Genomic DNA, 24,830 nt, shown 5'->3' on the forward strand with positions numbered 1-24,830 from the left:
GAGAGAAGTAGGGCAAGGGACTGAGGTGGGTGCCAGTCAGGGCCTCTCCAAGGAGAACTCAAAGAGTGACAGGCAAGCCACGTGCCTATCTGGGGACATGCAAAGGCCCCAAGGGAGAGTGTGGTGGGCTTGTTTAGGGGGCAGCAGGAAATCTGCTTCTCCCAAGAGCAGGTGAAGGGAAGAGAGGCCTGGGTTGGGGCTGGGTTGACAATGTTGGGACAGGAGTCCAAGGAGCCTGTGGTGGGTGGACCAGATGCCGTTTAAAGGTTCTGAGCAAGGAAGGGATGTGACCAGTCTGGCGACTGTGACAAGCGTCCTATGTTGGGGGCAAGCATGGAGCCTGGTCTAAAGGTTGGGGTTTGGGTGCCTGTTCCAGGAAATTGCAACCAAGGACCAGACAGCTCTTCCTGGAGGGAAAACAGGTGAAAATGAGAAAGCCAAGCCAAAGGACCTGAAGAGGCCAGAGGGGAATAATGGAAATAATGCAGCCCCTGTGAAAAATGAGAAGGAGCAAAGGAACCAGAGCACACAGCGAGCTAAGGAGAGGTGGGTGCAACAGGCTCAGGAAGGCACAGGCCTGGCCCCCACCCAGCACTGGGGCTGGAAAGGGCCACACCACCCCAGAGGAGATTCCCAGGCTGCCTTTTTGTTGATTCTCAGGGCAAAGGGCAATGCTCAGGAGGTAGGCAGGGGAGGGGCATCTGTCCCAATTCCTTGACTCAGTTGAAATTCTGCCATCACATGGTCCCTGGGTCCTGGAGGCAGCCTGGGCCTTACAGAAATCAAGAGAGAGGCAGTCATGCCCCAGAGTACTCAGTCACCCCCTCCCACCACCCCTCTTTGGAGCTGAGCAGAGATCACCCCACCCTGTGCCCACTGTCCTCCTCCACCATAGAGGGAGAGCCAAGGGGACCCACATGGTGGGCAGTCTATCTGAAATGTGGGCTCTCTTGCACTTTGCTAGGGTGTGTGTTAGTGCACACCCAGAAACAAGATTGTGTGTGCACATGTGTGCCTGCATGTGTGTGTGGGCAGGGAGTAGAGAGACCAGATCTAATCAGTGTTTTCTTCTGTGATCTTCCCCAGCCTGCTGAGCTCCACGGAAGGAATCATGGTGTACTTCCATGCAATTATTTCTAAACATTTTGAATTCAACCCCATCAACACAAAGTATTTGTCAGGGGTGGAAAAGAATTTGGGAACCTGCATGGAGTCATAATGTTTGCGAGATGCACTACAGCAAGTGAGTATATCCCAGTTGGCCCATAAGGAAATGGATAGAATGTTCAGTCTTTGAAATATATTGAAATCATAATTTTGATCAAGCTGGTTAATTGTTATAAGCTCTGGGAAAGATGAATATTAAAAAAACCTCTTCCTTATAATGCAATTCTTTGTCATCCTTCATCTTGGTCTTCTTTATGTCTCTGTGTGGAAACCAAGCCTTGTTCTAGAAGCATCCTCTCAGTCAGCATATATTTACAGCTTTGGGTCTGCACCCCATGTTGTGTTTGAGAAGAATGAAAATTTCTGGGAGAGGATTTTCAGATAACTCACTGCTGTCCTGTTTATTCACAGAGATTTACATGAGAACGGGTCCCTCATTGAAGGCAGCACCACCATTTCCAAGCAGCACGTGGATAAACCCATTCCTTACAAGTACATCATCTGCAAAGGCAAGAACTCTGAGGAGTATGAGTTCATCTACACAAGAACAGCCAAAGAAAGGCGAGCACGTGAACCGCTGTCTGCGAGTAAAGTCTTCCCTTCTGGACTCTGGAGGTAAGCCGAAGTCTGGACTCTTGATCAATCAGCCTCTGAGGCTGGACCTTCCTTCCTGGGGAACAAAGGCTTTCCTTGACCTCTGTGGGTCCTCTTTGCTTGGCATTAGCCCTGCCCTACCTCCTGGCTCTATGTTTCCTAAACCTGAGCTTGAAAGCATTTTCTGATCAGTTTAGCTTAACCACTCACAAGAGTAAACAAGGTAGTGGATGTTTTCTAAGGGAAAGGAGAGAGGGTGGATCCGCTAAGAAGTGAGGGGACTGGGGCATGGAAAGGCAGCACTGAGCAGGGGCAAGGGCATGGGAAGCAGGGCTGCCAGGCAGGACAGAAGACCTTTCCAGGTTTTCAAACGACAACTGTGAATAAGACATCCATCAGAAGCTATCAAGTGGTGGGCCAGATCCACTACTCGCTGCTGTCTGTCATCATTGTCGCTCTTCTGCTGCTGCTGCTAAGTCACGTCAGTCGTGTCTGACTCTATGCCACCCCACAGATGGCAGCCCACCAGGCTCCCGTCCCTGGGATTCTCCAGGCAAGAATACTGAAGTGGGTTGCCATTTCCTTCTCCAATGCATGAAAGGGAAAAGTGAAAGTCAAGTTGCTCAGTCGTGTCTGACTCTTCACGACCCCATGGACTGTAGCCTGCCAGGCTCCTCCATCCATGGGATTTCCCAGGCAAGAGTACTGGAGTAGGGGTGCCATTGCCTTTTCCCTGTCACTCTTCTATTTACTTTTTATACCCTTATTCTCCTTTTCTCTTTCTATTCTTGTCTGTATCTAATTCTTTTCTCTGTGATCTTTTCCCCTCCTTGTATGCACTGTGTGTGTGGTACTTGTGTGTGTGTTTTGTGTGTCCATACATGGCATGTGTTGTATATAGAGAGTCTATATGGGTTCTACTTTTAGGAACTTCTCAGATCTTCTTTGTAGCTGAATTCCTGGTCTATCATAAACATCACATGTATCCTCAGAAAGTATGGATAATCAATTTTGTAGACTCAAAAACTGTACCTATATTTATTACATTAAAATTAATGATAATGAATGAAAATCACTGTCGTGTCTGACTCTTTGCGACCCCATGGACTGTATAGTCCCTGGAATTTTCCAGGCCAGAATACTGGAATGAGTAGCCTTTCCCTTGTCCACGGGGTCTTTCCAACCCAGGGATTGAACCCAGGTCTCTCGCATTGCAGGCAGATTCTTTACCAGCTAAGCCACAAGGGAAGCCCAAGAGTATTGGAGTGGGTAACTTATCTCTTCTCCAGGGGATCTTCCCTACCCAGGAATCGAACCAGGGTCTCCTGCATTGCAGGCAGATTCTTTACCAACTGAGCTATCTGGGAAGCCCAGATTAAAATTAAAATCTTTGTTTAAAAAGATTGATCTGTCAGCTTTTGAGAGAGATGTGTCAGTCTGTCACCAAGACCAGGTGCTTTATTTTGTTTATTTGTTTTTGGGGGTGCATAAAGCAGTTTTATTATATTCATTACTTCTGTGGGTTAGTAGTTTGGATGGAGCACAGCAGGGCTGGCTGGATTCTGCTCTCTGATGTCTGGGGCCTCAGCTAGGCAGGACTGAAAGGAGGAGTCAGATGGCTGACTCCATCCAAGTCATGGCTGGGTTTGGAGTCATCTGGAAGGGTATTTTCCATTGATGCTGCCTGTGGCTGGGATCTCTGTTGGGCTGACAGCAGTAAAGGCCAATGGGACAGGAGCTGGATTATTTTGAACTGGCCCAGAGACAGAGAAGAAACTAAGAGTCATGCCCTCTCCTTAAATGTACCCAAGTGTTGACTCGACTGCCTTTACAAGACTCTCTTCTTTGTGAGCCGATCCCAGAGTCCGTCCTTCTACTTCCTGGATGATCCAAACTGGCTCTTTCCGTACTTGAGATGACCCCTCATTAGACAAGAGCTGGTGTTGATCTAGTCTTTGCAGAAGACATGGTAGTGACTTGGGATGGCAGGTCCCATTTGCTCTTACTTAAGAAGCACTGCCATAGTCACTTCAGATTTACCTGGTTGGATCCTGCTACTTAAGCTGTCAAATCAGATAGATTTCTTTTTTTTTTCTTTAAACAGAAGCAGTCATTTTAAAGTCCATTAAAAAGATTTTCTCTCCCTCTTTATTCCTTCCCTTTTTCATTTTTTCTCTCTTTTATTGAAGTGTATTTTAATTTTTGTGTTACTTTTGGGCAACAGCAAACTGGTTCAGTTTTATACACATATATATATGATATATATCAGATTCATATATATGATATATATATATATAAAAGATTCTTTCCCATTACAGCTTATTACAAGATATTGAATATAGTTCCCTGTGCTATACAGTAAATCTTTATTTTCTATGTTTTATTTTTATTTATTTATTTTATTAATTAATTTAATTTAATTTATTTTATTTTAAGCAAAATATATTTATTTTATTTCTATGTTTATTTTTTTTTTTTTTTTAAGAAGAAGTTATGATTTTATTCAAAAGGCAATGAAAAGTCATTTCATGATACAATACATGAAAATTTCCTAATAAAATGTCAAGCATACAGTAAGTGCCCCATAAATGTCTCTCCCTAATGTGAAGTGAAAGAGTAAGTCTAGTGTGTCCTTTATCCTTTTTAGGAATTTATTTTATTTCCTGGACAATGGCTAACCACATCTGGATTTTTTTTTTTTTTTTACTTTACAATATTGTATTGGTTTTGCCATACATCAACATGAATCCGCCACGGGTGTACCCATGTTCCCCATCCTGAATCCCCCCTCCTACCTCCCTCCCCATACCATCCCTCTAGGTCATCCCAGCGCACCAGCCCCAAGCATCCTGTATCCTGCATCAAACCTGGACTGGCAATTAGTTTCTTATATGATATTATATGTGTTTCAATGCCATTCTCCCAAATCATCCCACCCTCTCCCTCTCCCACAGAGTCCAAAAGACTGTTCTATACATCTGTGTCTCTTTTGTTGTCTCGCATACAGGGTTATTGTTACCATCTTTCTAAATTCCATATATATGCGTTAGTATACTGTATTGGTGTTTTTCTTTCTGGCTTACTTCACTCTGTATAATAGGCTCCAGTTTCATCCACCTCATTAGAACTGATTCAAATGTATTCTTTTTAATGGCTGAGTAATACTCCATCGTGTATATGTACCACCCCTTTCTTATCCATTCATCTGCTGATGGGCATCTAGGTTGCTTCCATGTCCTGGCTATTATAAACAGTGCTTCGATGAACATTGGGGTACACGTGTCTCTTTCAATTCTGGTTTCCTCGGTGTGTATGCCCAGCAGTGGGATTGCTGGGTCATAAGGCAGTTCTATTTCCAGCTTTTAAAGGAATCTCCACACTGTTCTCCATAGTGGCTGTACTAGTTTGCATTTCCACCAACAGTGTAAGAGGGTTCCCTTTTCTCCACACCCTCTCCAGCATTTATTGCTTGTAGACTTTTGGATCGCAGCCATTCTGACTGGTGTGAAATGGTACCTCATAGTGGTTTTGATTTGCATTTCTCTGATAATGAGTGATGTTGAGCATCTTTTCATGTGTTTGTTAGCCATCTGTATGTCCTATTTGGAGAGATGTCTATTTAGTTCTTTGGCCCATTTTTTGATTGGGTTGTTTAATTTTCTGGAATTGAGCTGCAGGAGTTGCTTGTCCAGTTGCTGCACATGGCAATATTTTTTCTTTGTTGATTGCTGAGTAACAGTCCCTCGTGTATGTATGCCATGTCTTCTTTATCCATCTGCCGATGGGCACTTAGTTTCCTTTCATGTCTTGGCTATTGTAAATAATGCTACAATGAACATGGAGAGGCGTGTTTTTTTTCAAAATAGAGTTTTCATCTTTTTTGGATATACACCCAGGAGTGGGATTGTTGTGGTTGCTGAATCATATTGTAGCTCTATTTTTACTTTTATTGAGGAAACTCCATACTGTTTTCCAAGGTGGCTGTACCAATTTACATTCCCTTCAATAGCATAGGAGGGTTCCCTTTGCTCCACACCCTCTCCAGAATTTGGTATTTGTAGTCTTTTGGATGATGTCCATTCTGATCAGTGTGTGGTGATGCCTTATTGTAGTATTGTAGTTTTGATTTGCATTTCTCTAATAATTAGTGATGATGAGCTTCTTTTCATGTGCATGTTAGCCATCTGTATGTCTTCTTTGGATAAGTGTCTTTTTAGTCTTCTCCCATTTTTTGATTGGCTTTTTAAAAATATTGAGTTATATAAGCTGTTTCATTAAACAGATTTTTAAGTTGGGAGAGTAACTCAGAATTTCCAAGCAATTTTATTTTCAGATACTTTCTTAAGCATGATATTGTTTTAAATAGTGTTTTTCAATGATTATATTTTGCAAGCTTAAAAGAATATGAGTGCTAGAGCTTTTCCTTCCTTGCTGCAAAGGCCCTCAGGCACCTTGGTTACTTCTTGGTATAGGCTCTTCTATTTAGATGTCCTGTTGGTAGGCTGACCTTAGAGCTCTCTGGGAGATGATAACTAGATCGGTTAGGTTAAGTCAGGAGTTTGAAGCAGCTAGGAGGTGAGTCATAGTAACTGATAGAAGGGCTAGGAAGGCCAGGGACGGACTCTGGTGGGTTCTGAGGGTCTGGAGGTCACTTCTTGAGCCCAGGTGGGGAAGTGCCCCAGCCCCTGACATCATCCATGTAGGTGCTTTGTACGGAGTGTCTGGAAGGCAGTAGAATTATGTTGATTGAGAAAAGTTTTGTAATTTACTCCATTTGGTGCGATGGTGGTTTATCTATGTTAAATACATGTAGTTTTCATTAATCCCAATAAACAGAGAGATGTCTTCCCTCCCCTCTTCCTCCTTCTAAGCCTCCTGTGAGCACTCTCATTGGTAGAAGCCACTGTTGCAAGGCAGGCAGAATGGAGATTCTGGGCTCTGCCTCGTGATGCAGGGAGACCAGAGGGCAGAAGTGTGTGCTGGTGGCAGAAACAGCCGTCACTGGCACTCTGTCTGTTCCAGTGTCTTTTGCGTTGTGCTGTGTTTTGCCTGAAACTGACTCTGCTGTGTCTGCATTCCTCACCCCACCCTCAACATCTTTGCTTTTGTTCCCAACTCCGCTGTTTTCTCTCAGATTCAGCTGTTCCAGCCACATCCCTGTTTTGCTGGACTTTTGTTGGTTTGTTTTCTTTTCTTCCCCATTCAGTCTGATCATTCCCCCACCCCCACCATCCCCACCCCCTACCCCCACCCCCCTCCACTGCTGTGTGGCTTATGGGATCTTAGTTCCCAGACCTTGGATCAAAACCTTGTCCCTGCAGTGGAAGTGGGGAGTCCTAACCATTGTACAACCAGGGAAATTCTCAATATGATCATATTTTAAGGAATTTAGCCCATTGGCATGGATTGTGACTGTCAATGGGAGACTCACTTTTGACTAATTATCATGTCTTTTCTGTCTAGTTTGTTTCCTTGTTATTTTTTGTACTTTTTCTAACTTTTTAATTTTCTTTCTCTTTTCTCTAGGAGGTTGGAGCTTAAATATTTTATTCTTCTAGTAGAGTCTTGAGACCAAGACCATAATGTCCCTCCCTGCCCCACTGTCCTGGCGTTGAGGGTGTCCTGAGCCCAGGACACTGACTGGCACTCTCACAATCTGGCACTCTCACAATCTCCATGGCACTGGCCTAGACCATCATCTCTCACTCACCTTTTCTCTGGAAGAAAGTTTTTATAAAACAGAGAGAGCCATTGTGTCCCCCACTTGTGAGGGGCACAGGGAGCAGGGAATGCTTCCACAGGAGCTGACGCCTGAGGTCAGATCCAAACAGTGATTCCTAGTTATTGCCAGACAGGGCTGGATGGGACAGGGATGGGTGAGCAGGGACTTCCAGCAAAGACAACAGCCTGGGCAACAAGCATCAGGAGGCCTATCTAGAGGCTCAACTTTCTGATTTTCATGGCTATGTTTATGCACCTGTGTTGCCTCTGGTGTCTCACTGGTCTCTTTGCCTTCTAATTATTTGGCAGTTGATTTTCCTGGGTTTTCTAGGTCTGTACGCATATCGTTTCAGCTGGTTATAAGAGCAGCTATGAGTTCAACCCTTGCCCCATGTTGAATGCTGTTTTGTCTGCTGTGTGACCTGTACCATCCTTCGTGGAGTGGGCACCATGGTTCCCAGGACAGAGGAAAGGAGCTCTTGCACCAAGTAACATACCAAAATGGTGCACAATTCCTAGTGAGTGATGAAGTTTCAGTACGTAATTTTTACTTCCATGTGGTCATTTTCTAAGGAACTAATGTACCAAATGGTTGAGCTGTCTAGTTCAACAAGGACATGATTTCAGTATTCTCAGGGCAGATGAATGGTGTGAGCTTGGGCCTCACTCAGTTCACTGTGGAGTGTCTAGGTTACTTGTCCTAAACATCTGTGCTACCTCCAGGCTCAGGCCCCACATTGCTCATTTGTGGCTGGGTACCAGGGTGAGTGAGTGCTGGCTGCCTTCTGTTTACCACATTCTGTAATTTTCCTTTCTTCCATTTTTGGCACCTTCATCTTATTTTTCTGGTCAACCTTCCAGGGTAGAGTGTTAAGGTCTAGCACGTTTCGATGCCCTTAAGTATGATATTCTCTTTACTCTTAGACTGGCATCAGTACGATGATATAATTTGTATGAAGCCCCCTGGGACACTTAAGAAATTGATGAATTATATAACAGATGGTACAAAGAAAGACTTGATGAAAGGGAAGCAGATCGCAGCTGCAGTCATGTTGGACAGCATCTTCAGCATCCTTGAGACCTGGAATGCCATCAATTTAAAGAACTTTTTCACCCAGTTCCAGCAGTTTTATTCTGTCATTCATGTACCCATGACTTATGAAGGAGAAGAACAGCCATGGAGTGCTCTGCGCTACAAAGAGGAGGTACCATGTCTCAGGGGTGTCAGTGATAGCTCTCTTTTCTACCACCTGGGTACTCAGCACCACTCCACCTCCTAGTGTCCAGATGACCCCTAGACTCAGTGAACCAGGTGGATTGTTGTTGTTGTTCAGTCGCTCAGTCATGTCTGACTCTTTGCGACCCCATGGACTGCAGCACACCAGGCATCCCTGTCCTTCACTATGTCCCAGAGTTTGCTCAAAGTCATGTCCATTGAATCGATGATGCCATCCAACTATCTCATCCTCTGTGCCCCCCTTCTCCTCCTGCCCTCAATCTTTCCCAGCACCAGGGTCTTTTCCAATAAGTCAGCTCTTTGCATCAGATGGCCAAAGTATTGAAGCTTTAGCTTCAGCATCAGTCCTCCCAATGAATATTCAGAAATATTGATTTCCTTTGGGGTTGACTGGTTTGATCTCCTTGCTGTTCAAGGAACTCTCAAAAGTCTTTTCCTGCACCACAGTTCGAAAACATTACTTCTTCTGCACTCATCTTCCTTTATGGTCCAACTCTCAAATTCACACATGACTACTGAAAAAAACCATAGCTTTGACTAGATGGACCTTTATCTGCAAAGTGATGTCTGCTTTTTAATACACTGGTGGATAGGGTCAGGCTATTTCAGCTCCCTTTCTCCTTGTGCCCCGTCTAGGGAATTCTCTGTTCGCTCCAGTTTTTTCTTCTTCCTAGGAAGTTTTTACCTGTTCACCTAGACCCAGCTCTGCCACTGCTCCCACCTTCTTATCTCTCCTGGGGAAGAGTGGAAAGAAGGTTGGAACCTTCCTTCACTGTATCTCCACCTGCTCAGTGGTATAGCTTAGGCATTTTTGAGACAGACTTAGAGCCATGTGAACCCTTATAAGGCTCAGAACCCCCACCTGAGTCCTCTCCAGCATGCTGAGGCCTCTGGACATACCACTTGTGGCACCTCCCAAAGTCCCAGGGCAAGGGGATGCTCAGGGTTTAGTCAGGAGGCAGGTGGAGGGCGACTCCTCCCCAGAGATTTTCCTGCTCCTCATTCATCAGGCCCCTGCTCGGCTGACAGGCAGGTCCTAACACCTCTGGTGGGTTCAACGCCATGGTTATGTGTTTTCCTTTTCTCCTGGGACCAGGTGAGGAAGCACCTGTGGGAGTGTGTGACAAAGAAAATGGCACCATTTCTGGAAACCAGTGGGGACCCTCTGCCTGAAGACTACCCAGTGAAGAGTAAATTGGGAATGGGCATGATTGTCCTTTTCTTAGTGGAAAAATTGACTTTCTCTTATTGGAAAATGACCTGGCCTCACTCTGTCACCTCCTCCGCTTGGACACCAATTCACTAGGCACCTTTCCCAAGGACCTGAAAGACATCCTTGAAACATCTCAGAGGTATTGTGTGTGTCTATGTAAAGATTTCCTAGCTCTCTAATGGTATTTATCTGATTATAAAAATAAGTATTTGTCATAGAATGGATGAAAACGTACAAGAAATAAAAACCACTCATAATTTTACCACTCACTGTTGTCATTTTAGTGTTTATACCACTAGCCTTTTTCTGGTCTATGTACTATGTTTCATTTTATTACACATTCTATTGAATATTTGCTTTTGAGCAGCTTTACAGTGTATCATGTCTCAGCTCTGCGGGCCTGTATTTGAGGGGAGGTGGGTGTCATGGTAAGACAATGAAGCTAGTGTGGAACCATCATGAATGACCTCCCCGTGGCCTCTGCCACCACTGTTCCCAGTCCAGGAGTCACCACCATGCCCGTTGCACTGGGCTGGGAGCACTGGTAGTGTGGAGGCTGCATCATATCCTGAATGCATTTAAGTTTCACTGGGTGGAGGTGCCTCCCCAGAACCCTCTGTTGAATCCCAGGTCTTTTTTCTACAGCTGTTTGAATTGAACTCAAGAATAATATATACTTCTCTGAGCAGCCAGTCTTAATGGACACTTGCCTCCTGGTTTTACAAATTTTAAACACCCAGTTAAATCCTGTTCATTTTGAAAGAGAAAAGAAATGCTGGCAAATGTACATGTGTTTCCAGGTCTTGAGAAACATGTACGTTTTGTGATTGTAAGGAACATGGCATGTATTATTTATAGGCTCCCCACTTACATGTAAAAAGTTGCTTCACATGTAGATTTACTGTTGCCAGACGACCTGTGTTCAAGCTGCAGCTCTGACACCGGGCACCTTTTGTAGATCACAAGCCTCTCTGAATCTTTGTCTCTCCCACTGTCACAGAGAATGGACTCATGTGGGATTTCTGTTCCCTTTCTAGCTGGCGAGTGTCCTTGGTAAACCTGTGCCAAATGTGCATGGACAAAAAGGTTGACTTTTGGGTGTGTGCCCTGCCTGTGCTGCACCACTGCATGGACCTGTCCCCGCCAGCCCAGGGCTCAGTCACGCAGCCTGAGGACACCTGGGCAGCCCTTGAAGGCATCTCCTTCTCGGAGTTTCGGGAAACAAGACCAGATCAGTAAGTTTTGGACCTGCACTTGTGTATGTAAATTTTAGAATCATAACTGTGCTTCCAAGATCTCCAGTGGACTTCCAATGTCCACTTACCCTTCCTTCTAGTGATGGAAGTAATATATTGCTTCCTTTAAAATTACTTCTTTAAAGAGTTTGAAACATGCAAGAAATTGGAAACTACAAAAATGGCCTGCAACCACAGAGATAATCATTGCTGTTAACACTTTGGCCTATGTATTTGCAGGGTTTTATCCAAATGTGATTATTTGGGTGCTTATACGCTTAAAAGTCAGCCACAAATGATATGACATTTTGTTTTCAGTTTTATTGAGATATAATTAGCATAAAGCACTGTATGTTTTGCACATTGTAGGTATACATCTTTAGGCAGTGAAGTACTATTTTGAGACAAGCAAAGATTTCTTAGAGAAGACACAGAAAGCACAATCCATTAAAAAAATGGTAAATCAAATTTAAGTACAAAAATTTAATAGAAAATACAAATTCAGTTCAAAAATTTAATACTAGCACTTATTTCCAAACAAAGAAAACATCCCCCATTTACTTTGCTTTTGTCAGAGAAACTATTCCAAGTCTCATCTACCCCCCCTCTCCTATCCAATAGGATCTAGCCTATACACTTTTAGGGATTGAAATAGTGAGTGAGCCAAATTAAGTTATTGATTCCTCAGTATTATTAGAGCATTTTAAAGTCAAAATAAGATTTATATAAATATAAATAAAATATATATATATATATGTATTTAAATGCCTTTCCAGGGACATTTATCTAGAAGACTGACTATCTAGAAGATATTTAGATGATGAGAGAGAAAATGACAAACATTAGAATTGGTCTTAAAGATTGTGTTTTTCAGGCAATAGTGGCCTTTAGTATATAGTGATGCTTTTTCCATGTGTTTCTTGTAGTGTCTGTCACTTCTGTGGCACTCTGCTATACTTTCCCATCATCATCTTTTTGGGTCTCCAGGACAGTATTACAGAACAGAATAATTTAAAGGCCTTCTCTGGACTGGGTCCACATAAGCTATTTGATCCAGGCACTTGCTTATTCACTCATTGACAAGCTTAGTTCATAAATCATTGCACCCACAATGGAAAACAGTATCAAAATTTAAACAAAGAACTGCCATATGATCCAGCAATCCTACTTGTGGCTGTATTTCCCAAGGAAATTAAATAAATATCTCAGAGAGATATCTGCACCCCTATGTTCATTGCAACATCATTCACACCAGCCAGGATGTGGAAACAACCTAAGTGTCTGTCAACAAATGAATGGATAAAGAAGAACTGGTGTGTACTTGTGTGTATGCATATATATATATATATATATGATGTATGTATATATATAGTCAGTGTATTTGTCCATTTGTGAGTGGCCAATTTCACCGAGCATCATGTCCTCAGAGTTCATTTATGTTGCTGAATTCTTAATATGTTATTGTTTACTTCTCATTTGAGTTCTTGGCATTTCAACTATTTTTGAAATAGGAACTTTCTAGATCTCTTGTAAGATACATTTTAATTACCTTCATCTGTTTTATGGACCTCACTGCTGATCTTTTTTTTTCTGTTCCAATTTTCCCTTATATAGGAAAGAATTACTCGAGTTAATGAAAAAGAACAGACATTTGCTGAATGTGGATGAGTTTCTGTTCCGATCCTGGTTCAGTTTGCTTCCTCTGAGTAACCTGGCTCCTTACATGGAACACTTCATCGATTACCTGAGTCAGTCTCCCCCGCATGTCCTGGATTGTCTTCTAGGGACTTGGTACCGGCTCAAAGGACTTGAGAAAATCTCCAACAGAAACCTCCAGGTTTGTTCCCTGGAATCGGCTCTTGAGTCTTTGCTTAACAAAAGCAAGTCAAGAACTAATTAGTCAGAGTTTGTGATTTTCCTTTTCTGAAAACCTGACGTGGTAAAAGACTTAGAAATAAGAGACCTGGTGGGGGTGTGGTCAATATTTCTTAGGGTAAAAGTTTGATTTACTTGAGTTTATTCTGTTTCACTAAATGGAATTCAAGAAAACAATAGTCTTGGGTATGTGAGACTGTGCAAGTCAGGGTTAAAAGTTATCCTGCATGCTGGTCCACTTCCTAATTGCTATCTGTCTTTTCCCATTTTGGGGGTGGAAAAAATGGTATAATTTTAAATCCTGAGTTTTATTTGTAAAAGACTAGTATTTGAGCCCCTTAAAATTTGTTTATAGAAAGAAAATTATTATTGTACCTAATTATATTGGATTTTTGGTTCTGTTTTAGCAAAGATGTTGGCATCATGATTAAATCTTCCCCTTTTTTTCTCTTATTCCCAACTCTAGAATATTAAGAATACTTTTAAAATGCTGTTGCACCTTCTGGATATTTATCAGGAAAAGTAAGTAGAAAAGTAAAATGCAGTCTCTCTTGCATAGGGTTATCCCTTATGATTGGCTATATGCTGCTGCTGCTGCTGCTGCTGCTAAGTCGCTTCAGTCATGTCTGACTCTGTGCGACCCCATAGATGGCAGCCCACCAGGCTCCCCCGTCCCTGGGATTCTCCAGGCAAGAACACTGGAGTGGGTTGCCATTTCCTTCTCCAATGCATGAATGTGAAAAGTGAAAGGGAAGTCACTCAATTGTGTCCGACTCTTAGCGACCCCATGGACTGCAGCCCGCCAGGCTCCTCTGTCCAATGGGATTTTCCAGGCAAGAGCACTGGAGTGGGGTGCCATTGCCTTCTCCTTATGCCATATTTGCTGTCATTAATGTAAGGCCATAAATTAACATATATTCCACTTCTTTTTTCAAGGTATTGATGTAATCACCCTACTTTTTTAAAAAGAGAAGAGCATAGAAATAAGCTGATATGGTTTTGATTTATTTCCATTTTTTCCTGTGCATTTTGTCATTTATTTTTCAGTGATCACCATCTCATCAGCATTTAGACTTCAAATTTTTTGCAAGTCAGGGAAGTTGATTACAAAACCATCACCCTAATACCAAAACCTGACAAAGATGCCACAAAAAAAGAAAATTACAGGCCAATATCACTGATGAACATAGATGCAAAAATCCTTAACAAAAATCAAAAGTAGCTTTCCATAATTATCTGAAATCATTTGCTTCTGCAAATTTGTGTGAGCTCTGACACTCTGAAGACTTAGTGTAAAAAATGCAAAACAACAGAAATGTACATGTGAGAGAGAAGGTAATTTTTTAGATTCTCAGAGCACTGCCAGGATCGCCTCACCTGAATTCTCAGGGTGTTCAGGGTGGAGGTGGGAGTGTCAGATCTTTATTAACACCAAGCCTGGGACTTCATGGACCCCATCTAATTCTGTGTACTGCAGAATTGCCCTAGTAATTCCTTTCTCTTGCTGCTTTCTAAACCCTCTTCTGATCAGCCCCCTAACTCTCAGCTCTAGTCATGTATCAGCCAATAAGCAGGTCCACACAGAACTGGAAGAGATTTCATGCACAGGACATATACTTCTAGCATTTCTTTCTCTTTCTCCCTCCTGTATCTCCCTGATTTTTTAAAAACTTAGAGTATATTTGAATCTTTGGTAATTTACATCCTTAAAATTTTTTTCAAATAAAGGAATACACTTGGAAATAGTTTAATTTGCTTTTGTTAAAATAGTTCAGACCATAGAGGCAAGCCAAAAGGACTTTTTTTTCCTTTTTATCTTAGTCACAAGTTCAGCATAAATGGAAATGTTCTGGATGTTATCCAAATGGGATCGAGTACATGCCTTCCTTGTCGGCATTTTAAAGGGAAGGAACTCATCATGAATAATGGGTACTGTTTGCTAATTCCTCATAAATTATTTCATTCATTTCTCTCAACTCTTTGTGGGTTAGGATTCTTGAGGAGCCCTTGATACAGTCCTACTTGACTGTGTGCCTGAAACTTCACGAAACTACCTGCAGAATATCAAAAGCCCACACGTTTTATGAGATGCCTGCCTTATCTGCTGAGATTGTTCGCAGAATTATTATACTTAAACCTCTAGTGGTAAGTGGAACACGTACACATAATGTCGTACTGAGGAGAACAATGGAACCTGAGGCATCCTCTATTCAAAAAGGAGATAGGCTGATTCTAGGATTACTGGAATGACAGAGCATCTGGTTCTGCCAACAGATATGTCAGTATATACCTGATGCTGGGCTTTGTCCTGTTCATGAGGCTATTTTGGTAAACCAGGGCTTATGCTGAAGGGAAGAAGAGGAAGAAGGCAGTGTAGGAATTAAAATGTAGAGTATTAGCTGTGACTGGGTAAATTCAAGAACCCTGCAAGTGGCCAGGACTTCAAGCAAGAATCTCCCCACCCAAATGCATGTTCATGCCTAATCTTTCCCACCTGAGCCTTTTTCCTGTTCACTGAAACTCAAATACAGTAGCAAGGTCCACACACCTCAGTGCATACCCAGAGCCTTTCCATAGAAACACCACCTTTCTCATGAAGCTGTAGGAACAATCCAGAGTTCTGTGCCCCCTCCCTCCACACCTCCCAGTGGTAAGCACTATCCTGATTACTACCATCACAAGTTAGTTTTACCTGTCTTGGAACTCTTTCCTTTTTTGTGTCTGGGTTTCGTCACTCAGCACGACATCTCTGAGATCCAGCTGTGATGTTGCAAGTGTCCACAGCTCATTTATTCCCATTGTTGTGTGGTCTTCACCCAGTGGAGTTTGAGCTTCCACATGAAGGTGATAGACAATTTCCTATTTAGATCAACCATTTATTTGTTAACCATTTGACAAGTCAAAACTCTGACATTCATGATGCAAAATAATTAAGTGTATGTTTTATCTTTGTTCCTTTTAGTTTTTCTTTTTTAAAATACCAAGGGAACATTTAAAAATAGGTCTTATTGGTAAGATGATTGCTTTCTCCTGAAGCAGGTATTATTTAAACCATCATAGGCAGGTGCCAATTTCTAGATAAACTGTGTTCAAGAAATTTGATATTTATCAGTTGACCCCAGGGAAACGAGGCTTTTCAGGAAAGAGTCCCAGGGGTGGGGACATGGGTTTCCTCCTGGCCCTAGCATGTCACTTGGGGACAGGGTTTACACGAGCTTGGCTCTCTGAGCTTCTGGAAGCTCTGAGCCCGTGGTGCACCCTTCTCCGTGTCTGTCAGCCTTTCTCCACTCAGAGTCCAAGAGGTCTACTGGTTGGCGAGGCAGCATCGCCTCTATAATAGTTACCTGGGGTCACTTGAGGGGGCATCCATGCCACTGCTTCTCCTACCTCGACCCCCATGCTGTCCACCCAGAGTGAACCCGAACGCCAGGGAAATGAAAGTGCTGTGAATGTGCAGGTTCTGCCGGGTGCTCAGGTGGCATCAGCCACAGAGGCGGGTGGAGAAGTATCTGGATGATCCTTTGGGTCTGCCGTGTGGGGTCAGTTCAACTCCATCTCTCTCTTGTGGTGACAGGATTCAGCAGGAGGGCCTGGAAATGAAACTGGAAAGAAGAATTCAGTAAAAACGGTCTTCCAGGGGACACTTGCTGCTACAAGATCTTGGCTTCGGAAAAATTTTAAGAAGAGCATGTTCCAGGCTGGGTATTTTTATTTTTCACCTGTCACCTTCGCTTACAGCGAGGAGATTGAGGTAAGCCAGTCCAGTGGAGGGGACACAGGGGTCTCCTCTGCAGAATGGACAGCTGCTCCCCTAACAGGACTGAGAGCATGGGCTCCCTGGTGGGTGGACTGTGGTCCCCACATCAGTGGTGAGGTGGCGGGATGGGGCAACAGAGCTTGTTGGGACATGGTGGCCGGTGGGGAAGGGCATTCACGTCTGATACTGTGCTACGGTTATGGGTCAGGTTATGATGTTAATAGTAGAAAATAAGATGAGAGCAAGACCTCCATGAAAGGGAAACTGGGCTGAGCAGCAGCTGAAGGTGAGGAAATTAGAAATCAGATCCAAAAGGTTGGGAGGCAGTGAGAGCTTCCAGAAACCGAGATGTGCACAGAATCTTGTCCTGGGAAGGAGGAGAAAGGGCCTAAAGACTGTTGGCTCCAGAACAAAGTTCTAGAAAATGCCGCAAGCAAACCAAGCAAGTGGCCCCCTGACTTCATTGTGCCAGCCTTCAGTAGGCCGTTGCCTTCCAGCAGTACTTTAATAGGATCATCGTATACTGTGAGTATGATTTAAAAAGCAACAACAGTTCCTAGTTTGAACCTCTGAAAAGGCCTAGAGATCGTGACACCTAGGTCTGTGAGCACACTCAGCCATGGCTTCTAAATGCCATCCCCCTCCCAAAAAATAAATCTCCTCTGGAAACAACAGCAGATTCTAGAGGTGGAACTGAAGAAGCGCAAGGCCAGCCTCGAATACCTTGTATTGCCTTAAAGGAAAAGTACTTTAGGGCCCTCCTATAGTCCAGTGCTTAAGAATCTGCCTGCCAATGCAGGGGACACAGGTTTGATTCCTGGTTTGGGAAGATCCCACATGCCAAGGAGCAACTAGGCCCATGTGGCACATCTACTGAAGCCTACATGCCTAGAGCCCATGCTCCGCAATAAGAGAAGCCATCGCAATGAGAAACCTGTACACTGCAACTAATGAGTAGCCCCCACTTTCTGCAGAGAGAGCTCGTGCGCAGCAACAAGGACTCAGCACAGCCAAAAATAAAGAAAACTTTAAAACAATTGCTTCAAGTTGAGTGGTAACATGTCACAAGGAGACAGGACTAGATCCAATGTGATATCCTAGGTTAGATCCTGGATGGCAAAAGTGTGATTGTGGGAAACAGTGGGGAAATCCAAATAAAGTCAATGGTTTTCTTCATAGTAATCTATAAATGCTAATTTCTTAGTTTTGCCAACTATACTATGGCTTCGCAAGGTGTTGGTACTCAGGGAAATTGGGCTGAGAGTATCTGGAACTCTCCATACTTTGTAATATTTCTGTACATCTAAAATTACTAAATTTTATAAAATAGAAACCAGAAACTAACCTGCAGGGGCTCCCACTAGTCAAATCTGAGGCAATTTAAATGTCAAAATGAGTCATGACCAGGAGAGGATTATAATTCATTAAAATTTTAAACATACTTTCAGAAAAAAAAAGGAGAAAAGAGAAATTTTTTTATAGAAGAATGCTGACCAATAAATGTAGAAGAAACAATTGGAACAGAAAACCATCAAACACCATAATCTTACAAAAGATCATTTCCACAGCCAAAAAAATTTAGTGAGAATTATGGCATTATTTTACATTTTTTGCAAGTCTCTTTAACATTGAACCCAGTGGAAGACAACTGGATTCTCACATCGGCTCTATGTTCAATCTCTTACAATTTGTTGTTTTGCTTAAAGTACATGAGGAAAATCTAGTGTCACACAGATGCATAGTTGCAAAAGGAAAATACATTTAAATAGGCTTTAATGAATTTACTTCTTTGATGTTACATTAAAACTCAATAAGTGGTAGTTTCTCAAAGGTTCATTACAATGCGGAATTTGTAACAACAGCAATAACTTTTTGTACTCTGTTTTATTAAAATTTATTGATTTATGTTTAAAAACAAATGTAACCACATGAAAAACCCATCAATTCATGACACAGCAGTAATGACTGACTCAGGTAAGAGTCATCCAGGAATGCTGAAATGAGTAGATTAAAAGTGTCAGGGTATAGGCATCCCAGAGGACCTACCACAGATTACACTTTAATACCAAGGAGTGAGCACTTTCTCAAGGGACAGACATGGCAAGGAGTCTCCTGGCCTCCTTGGGGGAGTCTCCAAGGAGAACAGCACCCCTGAGAGAGCAGGTGAGCAGGGGAAGGTGCTGCTATTCTACCCTGCATGACTTATGAAAAGGACATTTTCAGTGCAGCTCAACTTCTTAATGTTCTTGCTCCTGAATCTAATCCTGGAAGAGTTGAGACAGATCATATTGAGAGGTAGTCCAAAGGACAGCCAACCTGAACTTTTCAAAGTTGTCAACATCTGCCATATGATCCAGCAATCTCACACCTAGGCATATATCTGGAGAAAAGTAAAAATTCAGAAAGATACATGCACCCCTATGTTTATAGCAGCACTATTTACAATAGTCCAAACATGGAAGCAACCTAAATGTCCATCAACAGATGAATGGATAAAGAAGATGGGGTACATATAAGCAATTGACTACCAAGGGCTTCCCTGGTAGCTCAGATGGTAAAGAGTCTGCCTTCACTGTGGGAGACCTGGGTTCGATCCTTAGGTCAGGAAGATCCTCTGGGGAAGGAAATGGCAACACACTCCAGTATTCTTGTCTGGACAATCCCATGGACGGAGGAGCCTGGCAGGCTACAGTCATGGGGTCTCAAAGAGTCTGACATGACTGAGCAACTAACACTTTCAATTGGCTACTACTTAGCCAAAAAAAGAATGAAATAATGCCATTTGCAGCAACATGGATGGACTGAGGTTATCATATTAAGCAAAGTAAGACAAACACCATATAATATCACTTGTATGTGGAATCTAAAATACGACACAAGTGAATTTATTTACGAAGCAGAGACAGACAGATTTGTGGTTACCAAAAGGGAAAGAGGGTGGTGGAAGGATAAATTAGGAGTTGGGGATTAACAGATACACACTGCTGCTGCTGCTGCTAAGTTGCTTCAGTCATGTCCGACTCTGTGCGACCCCACAGACGGCAGCCCACCAGGCTCCGCCGTCCCTGGGATTCTCCAGGTAAGAATACTGGAGTGGGTTGCCATTTCCTTCTCCAATGCATGAAAGTGAAAAGTGAAAGTGAAGTCGCTCAGTCGTGTCCAACTCTTTGTGACCCCATGGACTGCAGCGTACCAGGCTCCTCTGCCCATGGGATTTTCCAGGCAAGAGTACTGGAGTGGGTTGCTGTTGCCTTCTCCCAGATACACACTACTACATATAAAATAGATGAACAGCAGGTTCTGTTGTATAACACAGGGAACTATTTAAAACATCCCATATCAACCATAATGGAAAAGAAAAGGCATTGTCAACATCATTAAAGAAAGGAAGAAAAAATGGCTGGAGAACTCCTCTAGAAAGGAGACACAATAGCTAAATGCAGTGTTAGTGAACAATGGGGATGTGGACAGGGAGACTTCCTAGAGAGGAAGATGGGGTACCTATAAACAATTGACTACCTAGGGCTTCCCTGGTAGCTCAGATGGTAAAGAGCTTGCCTGCAATGCCAGAGACCTGGGTTCGATCCTAGAGAAAGTTGTCACCCCTGAGTGGATGGGCCTCAGAGTGACCCTTGTACTTATGTGTGTAACAGAAGGGCCGTGGTGTTGAGAATGCCTGCATAGGATTTAGGGGCCAAGAGGCATGATATCTGCAACTTCTTTCCAATGGATCAGCAGAGAAAATGCCTGTTTCTAGACAGACTATAGGGAGCACAAAAAAGAGATAAAGCAGTCACTTTAAACATTGGGGAGTCTAGCTAAAGGTGTATGGGTGTCCTTGTGCTGTTATTGCAACTTTCACTTAAGTTTGTAATCTTTTGAAATTGAAACAATTCAATTGCTTGAATTCTTTTGAAATCGAAATAATTCAACTGAAAGGAGAGAAATCCTTTCTAGATAAAAATTAGTGGTAGGCCAGTAGTAGTGACCTGGCCCAGTCAGGACTTTTGGTTTTAAAGGCTAATGTGGGTTGCCCTGACTCACCAGTGACACAGCAGATCATTGACAAAATAAGTCAGAACCCAGATGTCCTTGAAGTTTTGTGCTCTTTGATAGCATTCCACTGTGGCAACTAGATGTCTTACTGGCTGTCCCTTACTTGTGGGTTTTGCAGGTCTGGAGGCGACTGGTGGAAATACACTTCCCTGTGGAGCATGGCTGGAAGGAATCCTTGCTGGGGGACTTGGAAGGGAGGTTCAAACAGGTACCAAAAATTAAGGGGTATTCTTTTCGGAAGTTGGTAAAACCAAATCGTGAGGAACAATAAACACACGTGATGACTGCATTTGAGTGGACAGGACATGGGGTTCAGGTGACTCTGTTTCTGATTCAGCCTTAATTGTTTGACCACAGATGACATACCAGAGAAGAATAAAGGCATGGGATCTGGGCACCAGGGGAATCCTGGGCATGGGTAGAGTTCTAATAGGCACTAACTATGTGCTGTCACTCTAAGTGGCCTGTTGGTGACAAGAACCTTATTAAGCCCAGTGACAAGTGGGAAAAACATAAAAGTGCTCCTCATTTTTAATTAAAGCCTGTGACCCTAGAAAATTCAGGTTTTAAAAAAGAAGATATGAGAGTTTTATGTGTAATTGTTAAATGGGTCTTTATAGGGAAAGAGAAGCAAGGAAAAAATCCTTTAAAAAATTGTACTGTTTTTGGCAAGCTGCTGTGCCAGATGCTTTTCCTGCAAAGTGGGTATTTTAGCCATTTTGGTCTTATTTGAATTTTAGCCTTCTTGGTCTAATGGTTAGAAGCAGAAGACATGCTTCTTGTGGGATGAGAAGCAGGCCAAAGTAATGGGGAGCTGATAATACCATATTAGGAAAGTGAAAATTACTAGGGTGTTTTCATTGCACAGAGTCTGAGAGTTCAGCATCCCTAACCTCTCACACCCTTGTCTTCCCGTCTTGCAGGAGATGCCTTTTTTTCAGATTTGTGCCTTCTGCAATTCTAACTGGGATGCCACAGGTGCAGAAGACAGTGTGGCAAAATGCTTTGAGATGTGTGCCATTGAAGCCGTGGGCTTGGTCTGCCAGGTGAACAACCTTTCCCACTAAGAACTGCATTTGTGTTCACACTTGCTTTATGACATCACCAGCCAAAAGTTATTAAGCACCGCTGGTTCTGAGACCCTGGTACCCATGCGAAGTATGGGCTCTGGACATCTCCCTCCCCACCCTGAAATCCAGTACTCTCTACCCACTCTGTGAAATGCCACTCAGCTTCCTGCTATTGTTTGGCACCAGAGCAGCTCACGTGTGACCTCCAGCAATCTTTCAGGCTGCTCCTAAATTCCCTGTTGTTATTAATGCCACCCACCCATCCTTGGTTTTATTGCTTGCTGATAACACTAGCTTAGCATGCAATAAGGGCTTCCCTGGTGGCTCAGATAGTAAAGAATCTGCCTGCAATGCCAGACACCTGGGTTCCATCCCTGGGTTGAGTTAACAAAGCATTATGGAAGAAAAATGCATACAGTTGAAAAGATTTTATCAATTAACTTAGAAAAAGAATTAAAATATGTATGATGTTTGTAGGCAGCTTTAAAAGAATTTCAGTTAAAAATACAAAAGATACCCATATTAATAGTTTACTTGTATTATGTTTGATGTTTTTCATAATGTAAAAGTCCCAAGAAAAATAGCATTGAGCCAGAGAAAAGCATTCTTTAAGAAATTTAAGCATTTTATTTGTTCTTTTGGGTGCTCCTTTTTTTTTTTTTTTTTTTTTTGAGACATTGTATATGGGCCTTCCTGGTAAAGAATCGCCTGCAATGCAAGAGACCCCAATTTGATTCCTGGGTCAGGAAGATCCCCTGAAGAAGGGATAGGCTACCCATTCCAATATTCATGGGCTTCCCTGGCGACTCAGACTGTAAAGAATCTTCCTGCAATGCAGGAGACCTGGGTTTGATTCCTGAGTTGGGAAGATCCCCTGGAGGAGGCCATGGCAATGCACTCCAGTAGTTTTGCTTGGAGAATCCCCATGGACATCAGAGCCTGGTGGGCTACAGTCCATGGAGTGGCAAAGAGTTGGACACACTGAGCAACTAAGCATAGCACAGCATGACTAATTATAAGAGATTTCTGAAATGCTGTTGGGTGAGTAATTTACTTCTGTTATTCAAAAATAAACTAACCAAAATATCTTCTAAATGTCTCTTTCTTTCTTTATTTTCTTATAGTCTCAAACCAGTATCCTTGAGAAAATCTCTTATAATAACTCACGAAAATGTGACACCATTGTTTCTGCGGTGATCACTAAGTCCTGGCCAAGAAGTGGAGGGGAATTTGTAGACAACATGGGTGAGGTTTTGAATCATCTGCTCATATGGCCAGACATCAAGCATCTCTTCAAGTTGTGTGGTATGTTCATGAGGGTGCTGGGAACATCTGTTCTGTCCAGTGGCACCTCTTGACTCAAGATTGGGGGCAAAGTATTTGACCTGTTAGTCAGTTAGATTGGGTTGATGTTGGATGGAAGGACCCAGGAAGGCTCAGAGCATTTGGATTATAATTAAGAACTAACACTGAAAGCCACCATTCATGCAAAACCTGCAGAACACCATCTTTGTGCTGACATTGTACCTTTGAAGTGGTCCTGAAAAGATTACATTTGTGTCTTTTAAATTAATGGATCTTATATTTTAGAACAGCTTTAAGTTGATAGAAAAATTGAGCAGAAAGTACAGTGTTTCCATATTTACTTGCTCCACACACAAAATTTCCTGTATTATTAATATTTTGCTTCAGTGTGGCATGATTGTTTTAACTGATGAGCCAATATTGATACATTGTTAATGTCAACTAAAGAAAACAGTCACAACCTAAAAGTTGAGAGTTGTGTGTGTTTTTTGTTTTCCCATGGGAATTTTTAGGACTTCAAGCACAGGGGACAGCTTCTCAAGCAACCCTGGGAAAACTGCTCCAAGGAGGAAGGGGTAGGAGTCATGCTATATAGAAGTTTGCAATAAGGGACAGGTAGTCTGAACGTCAAAAGATTATTGTTAATTAAGGAAAACCAGGTATTTCAAGTTAAGAAATTTATCACTTTTCTATGTATAGGAAGATGCAAGAGTCTGGGCTTACTGAAATCATTACTTTCATATGCATCTCAGTGGCTGATGGATGCCAGATGGAAATATGGAATGACTTTGCTTTATTCTATGGAATTTGGGGCAAAGCAATGAAGAATTTATTGGAAATCCAATAATGTGAGAAGGAAGTGGGGTGCCTACCATTTTAACTCTGTTCTTAACTTGGTCAGGAACCAATGAGAAAATATTAGCAAATATTACCAAGGAAGGCAAGAAGTTGATGGCCACTCTGGACTCTGTGTTCACAAAAGTTACAAGTGACCTCATCAATGGAACGATTTTAGTTGGACAATTGGAGCTGATTGTAAAACACATGAATCAGTTCTTCGACCTCTGGCATTTAAGTAAGTATCAAGTTGAGATGTGACTTCAGGCTCCTAAGGGTTTAGGAGCTAAGAAGCTTCTGTGTTTGCCTGTGTGTCTTAGAGACGTAATCTTTGTGGTCTTTATGATGAGTGGCTCTTCTCACCAGAAAGTTGACAGGGGATGACTTCTAATCTTCAGGAAAATATTGGGAAAGTGATAAAATACTGACCACATAAGAGGACTGGTTGTTTTTATTCCATGCTGCTGACACGGGGACATCTTGGAGTGGCCATGCATGCAGCCCCCGGCATCACACAGCCCAGCATGTGGGGCATATTCATGGGCAGTTTGAGAAATGGCTTGCTAAAAAATGGAAATTTGTTTGTTCTACTGGGTTCCTTTCCTTTTTTTCCCCCAGAGAATAAAAGTCTTTCAGCCCAAGAGAAAGAAGACATTCTGAATCTGAGAAAGAAAGAACTGGACACTCTAGAGAAAGAGAAGACATATGTTGACTCTCTTCTGAAGTTGTGTGGGAGGGTAAAAGATCTGATAAAAGGTGACAT

General features: G+C 42.6%; 1 protein-coding gene across 1 annotated transcript in view; it reads left to right on the top strand.

The window, feature by feature from the left end:
• Positions 1–24,830, top strand: part of RNF213 (ring finger protein 213) — a 68,394-nt gene that overhangs the window by 29,343 nt on the left and 14,221 nt on the right. Inside the window, 19 exon segments of the mRNA XM_070389230.1 lie at positions 377–546; positions 1,087–1,157; positions 1,160–1,201; positions 1,204–1,243; positions 1,579–1,708; positions 1,710–1,782; positions 8,407–8,687; positions 9,816–9,959; positions 9,962–10,071; positions 10,970–11,167; positions 12,782–13,004; positions 13,509–13,564; positions 15,034–15,187; positions 16,617–16,793; positions 20,974–21,063; positions 21,779–21,901; positions 23,050–23,230; positions 24,132–24,305; positions 24,686–24,823. Of these exon segments, the coding sequence (XP_070245331.1) occupies positions 377–546; positions 1,087–1,157; positions 1,160–1,201; positions 1,204–1,243; positions 1,579–1,708; positions 1,710–1,782; positions 8,407–8,687; positions 9,816–9,959; positions 9,962–10,071; positions 10,970–11,167; positions 12,782–13,004; positions 13,509–13,564; positions 15,034–15,187; positions 16,617–16,793; positions 20,974–21,063; positions 21,779–21,901; positions 23,050–23,230; positions 24,132–24,305; positions 24,686–24,823 (2,575 nt within the window).

Source organism: Bos mutus, chromosome 19 (genome assembly GCF_027580195.1).
Source record: "Bos mutus isolate GX-2022 chromosome 19, NWIPB_WYAK_1.1, whole genome shotgun sequence".
Classification (NCBI taxonomy): Eukaryota; Metazoa; Chordata; class Mammalia; order Artiodactyla; family Bovidae; genus Bos; species Bos mutus.